The sequence below is a fragment of the Protomyctophum parallelum genome, assembly GCF_964188405.1.
Source record: "Protomyctophum parallelum genome assembly, chromosome: 4".
NCBI classification, from domain to species: Eukaryota; Metazoa; Chordata; class Actinopteri; order Myctophiformes; family Myctophidae; genus Protomyctophum; species Protomyctophum parallelum.
The window spans coordinates 4,385,127-4,395,208 of NC_139700.1; the positions used below are offsets into that span (position 1 = coordinate 4,385,127).

At 45.1% G+C, this 10,082-nt stretch overlaps 1 protein-coding gene across 1 annotated transcript; it reads left to right on the forward strand.

Annotated features, from left to right (window-relative positions):
• Positions 1–288: 288 nt before the first annotated feature.
• On the forward strand, positions 289–9,314 carry LOC310856964 (carbohydrate sulfotransferase 1-like; the record flags this gene model as incomplete). Its single annotated transcript, XM_083762549.1, has 5 exons — positions 289–663; positions 1,106–1,319; positions 1,547–1,773; positions 5,592–5,809; positions 8,978–9,314. 5 exons carry the CDS (start codon positions 289–291, stop codon positions 9,312–9,314), a joined length of 1,371 nt encoding a protein of 456 aa, XP_083618675.1.
• Between the last annotated feature and the right edge of the window lie 768 nt (positions 9,315–10,082).

Genomic DNA, 10,082 nt, shown 5'->3' on the forward strand with positions numbered 1-10,082 from the left:
TACAAGCTCGTATCGCGCCACTCGGTGGCGCGATATGAGCTTGTAGATCTGCTATTTTTAAATAGCTAAAGCATAACATGATGCCGACACCAAAATGGGTGCCCGGTCAGAATGGATTAACAACATTTGTACAGAATTTCATAGATATGATATGAGTCAATTAATCTCACATGTTATAACATCAAGCCCCCATGTATCTCTCCCGTCTCTCCAGACCTCCATATTTGCCCTCTCTTCCTCTTCACAGACAGTCCCGTTGTGGCGTCTCGATGAGGCTGTCCGCTCACCATGCAATGTTCCTGGAAGTCCATGGTGCTGTTAGCGTTGGCCTCGATAGCCATCCAGTACACGGCCATTCGTACCTTCTCCGCCAAGCCCTTCAGCTCACTGTGCTTCCGGCGGGGGGGCCCTGCAGGGCGGGATTTGGCCCCTAATGGCCCCGCCGCCAACTGTGGGGTCGGGGCCCTGCAGGGAGGGCCTGCAGGACAAGAGATGCTGGAGGGTTTAGATCAGGGCTGCGCCGAGGAGCCCGTCACATCCTCCTCCTCCTCCTCGTTCCCCACGCCGCCCTACAATGCGAGCAGAAGGGTGCACGTTCTGATCCTGGCCACGACCAGGAGCGGGTCCTCTTTCGTGGGGCAGCTCTTCAACCAGCACCCTGAGGTTTGATTATTTATTGGTGGCCCATGCCTTTCCTTATGAATGTATATACAAATTTAACACACATGCTGTACACAGCATTTTGTTCACTTTCCGATATCGCCAAGCACTTTGGTCAGTATAGGCTGTTTTTAACGCATTCTGACCGGGCACCCATTTTGGTGTCGGCATCATGTTATGCTTTAGCTATTGAAAAATAGCAGATCTACAAGCTCATATCGCGCCACCGAGTGGCGCGATACGAGCTTGTAGGTCTGCTATTTTTGAAAAAAATCGAAGAACGACTGACATTTCTAGAATCTGATCTCAGGTCAGAATGGGTTCGTCAGACACAGTGTGTGTCCGGCGGAAACCTCGTGTGAATCTGATCTCGGGTCAGAATGGGTTAAAAGTGCTCCGTGAATCAACTCGACTTGATTTGCTCCCCGATCCCTCTCTGCTTCAGGTCTTCTACCTGTTTGAGCCTCTGTACCACGTCCAGTCGGCCCTGCTCCCTCGCCTGGCCCACAGCCGGAACCCGGCGGAGAGGAGGGTGATGCTGGGAGCGGCCAGGGACCTACTGAGGTCGCTCTACCACTGTCACCTCAACAGCCTGGAGAGCTACATCCGGCCGCACCCTGCCAACCACTCCACTGACAAGCTGTTTAGAAGAGGAGCCAGTAAGGAAGATATTTCAGTAGCTTCGCTCTCATGCTCTCCTCCACTCCCCCCTCGAATAATGTTTACATCTGACTGCTTTCTATCAAAGTGGAATGGAAATTTAAAGATCCAATATAACAGAATAGCATTTGCAAACGTGAATTGTCTCACAGCAAAAATAACAAACAAATCGACCTGTGTATGTCCATTTTGCTTTGTATTCATAATAAACCCTTCCATTCCGCAGGCAAGGCTTTGTGCTCCCCGCCGGTATGCGAAGCCCCCCTGGGTTCCCTGGAGCAGGCCCTGGTGCTGGGGGACGAAGGGGAGTGTGTGAAGCGCTGCGGGCCGCTGAACGTGTCGCTGGCCGCCGAGGCGTGCAGGGAGAGACGTCACTTAGCCATCAAGACGGTCCGGATTCCTCACGTCAGCGACCTGAGAGCTCTCGTGGAGGATCCACGACTCAACCTGAAGGTATAGACAACCAGCCGGTTCCCTTTTCTCCGTCCAATAGAGATAGAAAAAGACCTCGGCTTCTGGCACAGGTCTCCACCAGGACAATAGCGTTTGTGATGTTTGGAGTAATATGTATTATTATTTAAAAGAAAACACGTAACAGTGTATTTATAATGTTTAGTAGTGTGCATACATAGTTGTACACAGATGGGTGTAGATATAGATGAAAACATGAACTGGCCTGTTATAGCGCCATCATGGGGCTAATATATGAATGTTTTTAAATGGCATTTCTTCCTCAGCCTAGTGGGAATTCTTCAAGATTTGAGAAATTTTCAAAATGGACCAAATCCTGCAAACTTTGGCAGGCGATCTTAGCCAATCGGGATGGAATATGGGAAAGCGGACAGATCTGTGTCGATCACATGACTATGTATTGATAAAATGTGTACGAGTAATGTACAGAAATGTGTTTTGCCAAAATCGGCCTCATAACCGGCAGATGTTAAAAATACAGGGCAAAAGTATTTCCCTGGCCCTCTAGGCTGGTAGCCGTCGGAAACCCAGACGTTTTTATTTCCAGGGAGAAAAGAAAAGTCTGGGTCTACTCTGAGTCCACTTCAATTCGGCATAGAGTAACGCAAACATTGCTCACTCTCTGCTGATTTCTGATCGTCTGCACCTTTGTTAAATTGACACACACACTCCGTCGCTCTAAGTAATTAGTCTCATGTCGCGCAGCTGCGCATCGTTTCTCCCGGCGGATCCGGCCGGGAGCTGCCTATGCCATAAAAAGCATAGGTGAGTTCCAGGCTATACTAGGCTGGTGGAGACAAAAAAAACAGACTTTGATGGTTAGAACAGCTTACTTATACGGAAGATGGACCGATCAGGTGATATTTCTATCCGTCAAGCTGTTGTATTGACCGGTCTCCGTTTGGCTGTTTGACTGATCTGTGAGTCATTCTTTCATCCATCCATTTTACATCTGCTCAGTGAGTGAGAGACTGGCTCACTTGTTGACGGATGGCTCGATGGGCCAATCAATGCACTTGATATCGATTGAACACCAACCACTAACACCTCAGACGCAGGTTGGCACACAGACGATACGCTTCCCCGCACACGCATATTACTCTGGCGGTTGTAGACCTTGAATTGACTTTATTCTTGGGGAATTGGACCTTTGGGGATTTCAATCCTTGCATCAAGAGAAGAGACAAGGCAATTGGTGTGTGTGTTGCCTTCTACTTGTAGTGAAATTGAAGGGGGAAATGTATTCATGTATTCTACACTTTAGCATCAATTAACACCTTTGTGGAAAACCTGATAGTCAAGTGGTTAGGGCATGTACCACAGAGGCTCTGATGCCTCGGTTTCACACATGCTCCCCCAGTATAATTACTGACTTAAAATGCAGATTGCTTCTCATCACTGTTGCACTCGACCAGTGCTAACGTAGCCAAATGTGCCCCTAGGGACCCCAAAGACAAAGACACAGAGAATCGGAGTCAGGCAAAAAGGAAATGTATTCCCTCAACGTTAAAGGACAACTTTAGTTTTCTTTTCAACCAGTGCCCTTTTTGTGTTTTAAGCATTATGTAATGCTAGATCTACAAGCTCATAGCTCGGCACCGAGAGTGCCGCACTATGAACTCGTAGATCTGCTGTTTTTGAAAAATCGTGAAAATGTGGCGCAAACCTTTGAATATATATATTCTTTCAGAGCAGAACATATTTTGAGATGGGGGTCGGCAGCCAATTACATATAATTCTAAGGGTCCTTGACATGAAATAGTTTGACAACCACTGACATAGAAACGTTTGTTTTTCAGAAAACTGTCAGGATTTAGAAGTCATTTGTAGAATCGTATACTCACCCATCTCACCGGTTCTCAGCAGCTCATATTGGCAGCTTCTGTTGATGGTGATTGTGGAGCAGCTGGGCTGATTGAGATCAGCCACACCTGGCTGAGGGAGATGCCCCTACATGATGTCGTGCAGGGGAGGGACTAGAAACGAGAGGAACGTGTGGCAACAACAATCACATCACTAATATTTAATCACATTGAGGCTGGTGTCCCTATTTTGGGCCAAACTGTGTCCAAATGTGTCCATACGTGGACAAATAGATGTCTTCAATTTATAGTTGTTTTACGTCGTGCGGCAAAACAAATAGTCGATGTGTCGCATTGACGAAATTGAGAGCATGTAGATTTTTTCTCAGCATGACATCATTATGACGAAGGAAAAATCAGGCTTTCACATTTTTCCAATTTGTCATAATAGGTTCTTGATGATTATGGGGATTCAAGGGTACAGGATTAAACTGAATTTTTGGAGGATGGAGTTCAATGAGTTCAAAGTAATTTAATCTACCCGGTGACCTGCATCACCCCTTCATATAATTGGTCCTCACTAATGTTCGTGATAAAATGCCACAATTGTCTTCTACTCTGTCTGTGTCTCATGGGAGGGTGGGCAGTTCAGAAACCCATCCACCAGTGACATCATCGTTAGGCAGATGTCTTTCTAAATAAGGTTTTAGGTTATCATGAGAAGAACAATGGCTTCCAATATTGCATTGCAACTTTTCAGGAATAGAAAACCTGCAGTTTCTATTAGCTTGGATTCCCCCATCCCACTGGCGGAAGGGATTCAGAACTGCCCACAGCCCTCCTACGAGACACAGACTGAGTAGGAAAAAGCTTTTGCTATTTTATCATGATCATTAGTGAGGACCAATTTTACGAAGATCGGTTGAAAAGTGGTGGTCCTCCTCATTTTCGATCTTTTTATTTTAGTTTCAAACTGATTTATGGGAATCGCACCACAAGACAGACCAGGGTTGTTGTTGCCAAAATGACTATTTAAATAATTTCACTATTTAACTAGCCTCGGAAACCCAGGAAGAAAGACTATTTAACTAAATTGTTTACCGCCACTTAGTAGCAGCAAGGATGCCATTGCATCCCACCTAAGACCAGGGGAGGGGGGGGGGGGGGGGGGGGGGGGGGTAAAAACGTTCTCTGAAAGAATATATATTCACGCTATGAGCTTGTAGATCTGCTATTTTTCAATAGCTTAAGTATAACATAATGCTTGTGTAGGCCTCACTAGCTGAGGATGCCACCAGATATCCCACCAGCTAAACATTTCCCAACAAACTCCACAGAGAAGGTGTTGTCTTTATGAAAAGTTTTACTGGTCAATTTGTGAAACTGTAACAACAAAATACAAACATTTCCAAATTACTGTAACAACAAAATACAAACATTTTTCAAATTACTGTAACAACAAGCACAGCTGAAATATATATTGTACCGAATTGTAAGCACAAGGCAATCATCGAAATAAGAAACACTGGGGTAGGTGCTAATTAACCCATTCTGACCAGGCACCCATTTTGGTGTCAGCATCATGTTATGCTTTAGCTATTGAAAAATAGCAGATCTACAAGCTCATATCGCGCCACCGAGTGGCGCGATACGAGCTTGTAGGTCTGCTATTTTTGAAAAAAATCGAAGAACGACTGACATTTTTAGAATCTGATCTCAGGTCAGAATGGGTTCGTCAGACCAGCGTGTGTCCAGTGGAAACCTCGTATGAATCTGATCTCAGGTCAGAATGGGTTAAACATGACCACTACACTGTGGGGGCAAAACAATGCTTAAAAACACCAAAAGGGGTTCCCGTCCTGAATGTGTTAAAAGGGAACATTCCCTGCGTTGACGCTGACGGACACCCGATGGTTGCAGTGGAGCTTTGGCGTAAGTGGGTGGGGCTCCAATGGTTATGATGACCATGATGATTTGGTCGTCGGTTGTCATTCACAGGTGATCCAGCTGGTCCGGGACCCGCGGGGCATATTGGCGTCTCGCATAGAGACATTCAGGGACACCTACAGGCTGTGGCGTCTGTGGAGAGCCACGGGGCGCAGGCCCTACAACCTGGACCTGGGCCAGATCAACATGGTCTGTGAGGACTTCCTCAGCTCCGTGTCGGCTGGCCTGGCCAGACCCGAGTGGCTGAGGGGCAGGTACCTGCTGCTCAGGTGAGAAGGGGGCGTCACAGGGGGCGGGCGGTATGTTAAAGGGACTGTGACATTAAAGGAGAATTCCATACTAAAAGGCTTTCTTACCTTTCTTTGTAGTTGTTACGTCCCCACCAAAGAGGTCCAGGTGTTATTTTGTGCAAAAGCTCCTTATTGGCTATTTCCCCTACCATAAGCCCTAAATGAATTGCATTGAATTGAATGGGGCTATGGGGTGTTGTGCTAATTTGCTTATTTCCATCGCTCAAAATTATAATTTCTTTGTATATATGCTCTCTTCATAATGTAAATAATATCCCAAGCGGCACACTTTACTACTTCTTTCGATGGAAATAAGTGAATTAGCATAACACCCCATAGCCCCATTCAATTCCCATTCAATGCAATGCAATTCATTGAGGGCTTATGGTAGGGAAAATAGCCAATAAGGAGTTTTTGCACAAAAAAACACCTGGACCTCTTTGGTGGGGACGTAACAACTACAAAGAAAGGTAAGAAAGATAAGAAAGCATTCTAGCATGGAATTCTCCTTTAAAAAAAAGGTTTTGGAATTGTTCTTGTTTTTTTTAGGTTTTCTAATCTCAATTGCACCCAAAAAACATGAACTTTTAACATTCAGTAGATTTTCTGTGATCTGGGGTTTTCTGGCTCAAACAGGTGCTCTGATTTGCCGGCAGTAAGTGACATCACTTACTGCAAATCCCATATAATTATGTCAATGGGATTTGCCAGCAGATGTCACTGTTTCACTGTGTTGCCTGTTTTCATTGTAGCTCAAAAGGCCCAAAAAACCCCAAAGAAAACTTCAGACCACAGAAAATCCACTGAATGTTCAAAGTTCAGGTTTTTTGGGTGTAATTGAGGTCATAAAACCTAAAAGAAAAAAGAAAAAGAAAAAGAAATGAAAATGAATGTCATAAAACCTTTAAGGACATCCAGATGGGATGGCCCAAATAATGAAATATCGGGCCTCTGGTCATCCTAAGAAATCAGACCCATCTGAACTGAGTGGTGCTGTACTTGTACTTGTGCGCGTGTGTGTGTGTGTGTGTGTGTCTCTGCTGCCCTGTGTCCGACATGTCAGCTGTACTGTATGTAACGATGTTTTGCCGTCCATGCACGTTGTAACTGGCTGCTCTCCCACTGTCAAACTGCACTGGCAGTGTTTATGTCCTTTGTACAAGGTATTCCTGTACTTCTCATTATGTGGACATAAATAAACATTTCAAATGTGTGGCTGCGCAACAGTGACAGTGAAAAAAAACGCTATTTCCGTGCTCGGACAGCTTATACGTCGTCCATCCATCCTGTACATGACATTTTATTTCCAGAGAATATACCCCCTACCCCCCCGACACTGGTGACAGTGGAGGAGGGATGGATAGAGGGGTGAAGCTAGCATTGACTGAGAGGACAGCAAGGGGCGTGTCATGTCGCATGTGTGACTTAACACATTCTGACCTGAGATCAGATTCTAAAAATGTCAGTCGCTCTTCGATTTTTCAAAAAATAGCAGACCTACAAGCTCGTATCGCGCCACTCGGTGGCGCGATATGAGCTTGTAGATCTGCTATTTTTAAATAGCTAAAGCATAACATGATGCTGACACCAAAATGGGTGCCCGGTCAGAATGGGTTAAATACCCTTCAGCCTGTGTGAACATTAGCTGACAGGAGAATTAATTTAATTCAATGGATAATAAATAAGAAGTGGCGGCCGAGTAAAGGACGTCTGTGTCCCTCCCTTTCCTGGCCACTGCTCCAATCGTTCCTCCTTCTCCCTTCTGGCTCCCCGCGCGGTGTATAGAAGGACACCCTCCTCCCCCTCAGTCACGACTAGCAGACTCACTCCCCATTTTCCGCCGCAGTCTGAAATCTCACCTCTCCAGACTCCACCACACCGCCAACACTCCTCATTCCTTGTATTGCCTTCTCGTTGCCTATTTTTGGATACATGCTAGTTATGCTATATGCAGCTATACATGATGTATGATGGTTGTTCACATACGTACATACATTGTTTGGTTGACTACGAATGTTAAGAATGTTATTTATTGTTGGGCTGTATGTAGTCAGATGCTATTATTATTATTATTATTTATTTTTAAAGATGAGTTTTTGGCTTTTCTGCCTTTATCCCATTCTGACCGGGCACCCATTTTGGTGTTGGCATCATGTTATGCTTTAGCTATTGAAAAATAGCAGATCTACAAGCTCGTATCGCGCCACCGAGTGGCAGCTTGTAGGTCTGCTATTTTTGAAAAATCGAAGAACGACTGACATTTTTTTAATCTGATCTCAGGTCAGAATGGGTTAATAATGAAACTGTCAGGATGTAATAGACAATTTTTAAATCTGATCTCAGGTCAGAATGGGTTATTGATAGTTTCAAGTGAAGATAGACAGGAGAGAGCGAGAGAGAAGGGGAGAGACACGCAGCAATGGTCGTCATGAATGGGACTCGAACACGCGACGCGCTGTCAAGGCCAGAGCCTATTTGTGGCAAGCGCCTGGACCTCTCGGCCAGCGGACGCAGATGCTATTTTTTTCTTTTATATATTTCTTTTCAAATTCCTTCATTATGACAGTTGAGAGGGACATGAATGACATTTTGTGCATATTGCGTCCTATAACTGAATCAGAATCAGAAGCCTTTATTGCCATGACATGTAAACATGTTAGGTTTGGTGGACAGCTACTGTACAGAGTGTTACAACATTAGGAGTGCAAAGCAGGACAAGACATTGCAAAAACAACATGCAATGTTGCAACATGCAGTGCCATGAATAATGAATGAATATAAAGTGCAGACAGTTCAAGTGTTCAGGTCAGTTCAGAGCACAAGTCAAGTCCATCTTACTCTGAGTGAGGATGGAGGGAGGATGCATTGAGGAGCCCGATAGCCGTGGGGAAAAAAGCTGTTGGGTCTTCCACAGTCTTTAGGGAATGCAACTTCCTGCCTAAGGGAAGCGGGGCAAAAAGACTGTAACCACTTGGCTATCGGGACGCTCCAAACGGAAATATATATAAAGGTGTCACAATATATTTATAATGGCCCACGAATCCACGATCTATTGCAATATGAAAACATGATGATATGTATCATTGTGACGTTGTATTATGTGAGCTTAGCTTGTTTCTCCTCTCGTCCTTGTCTTCACTCCTCCAGATATGAGGACTTGGCCAAGTCTCCTCTCCGGAGGACCAGGGAGTTGTTTGACTTCCTGGGTCTCTCCGTTGAACACGGCGTGGTGGAGTGGATCCTCAACAACACCCGGGGCAGCAGTGACCTGTCGGCCCGGCAGAAGTACGGCACGGTCCGGGACTCGGCGGCCAACGCGGAGAGCTGGAGGCAGAAGCTGTCCTTTGACATTGTGGTCTACACGCAGACAGTATGCCAGCCCCTTCTGGACCTACTGGGTTACAAGACCATCTCTCATCCCGGGGAGCTGAGGAACCTGTCGTACTCCCTGGTCGAAGACAGGACGTTTGAGCCCTTTTTGTAGCCCGTTGAGGACATTTTTTGTTTTGGGGGAAACCAGCAGCCAAGCCACTCTTCTATCGATCTATTTATAAATGATTTGACTGACTAATTAATCAACCTGTTTGAAACCTCCCCAGCTCTATGGAGGAACTGGATGTTTCTGTTGTTTTTTTTAGACTGACTGACTGACTCAGTGGTTCCCAAACGTTTTAGCTCAAGACCCCCAAAAAAGAAATTAGACGTTTGCCCGCGGCCAGGACCCAAACTATAGTGAAAATAGCAGATTTACAAGCTCACAGCGCGTCGCTTCGCACCACAATGTGAGCTTGTAGATCGGATATCTTTTCACTACTTCTTAATCATTTGTTTTCTAATTGATGGAATTTCTTGATTTCTCCATGAAATGACTCAAAGAAATCATTGAATTTTGGTTTTAATTCATGAACATTAGTTTATTTTTTTTGGAAATGTTTTTTCTTTTTAAATAATAATTAAAAACGAAATCTAGGAAACTAAAGCAAAAATAAAGGGACCCATAAAAAATTGTCCGCGACCCACAAATGGGTCCCGACTCCCGAACCAGTGTTTAGGAACCAGGGGACTAACCAGAGGTTTCCCAACCACTGGTACTTGAGCCCCCCCCCCCCCCCCCCCTGGTGCTACACAGAGGAGTCACCCAAAAATGGAGAAAAAAGACAAAAGTGGAATGAAATATTTATATTACTATACAGGTAGTTATTCGCAATTGGTTGAAATAGACTATCCAGCCGTGCTGAAAATGAGCATGGCA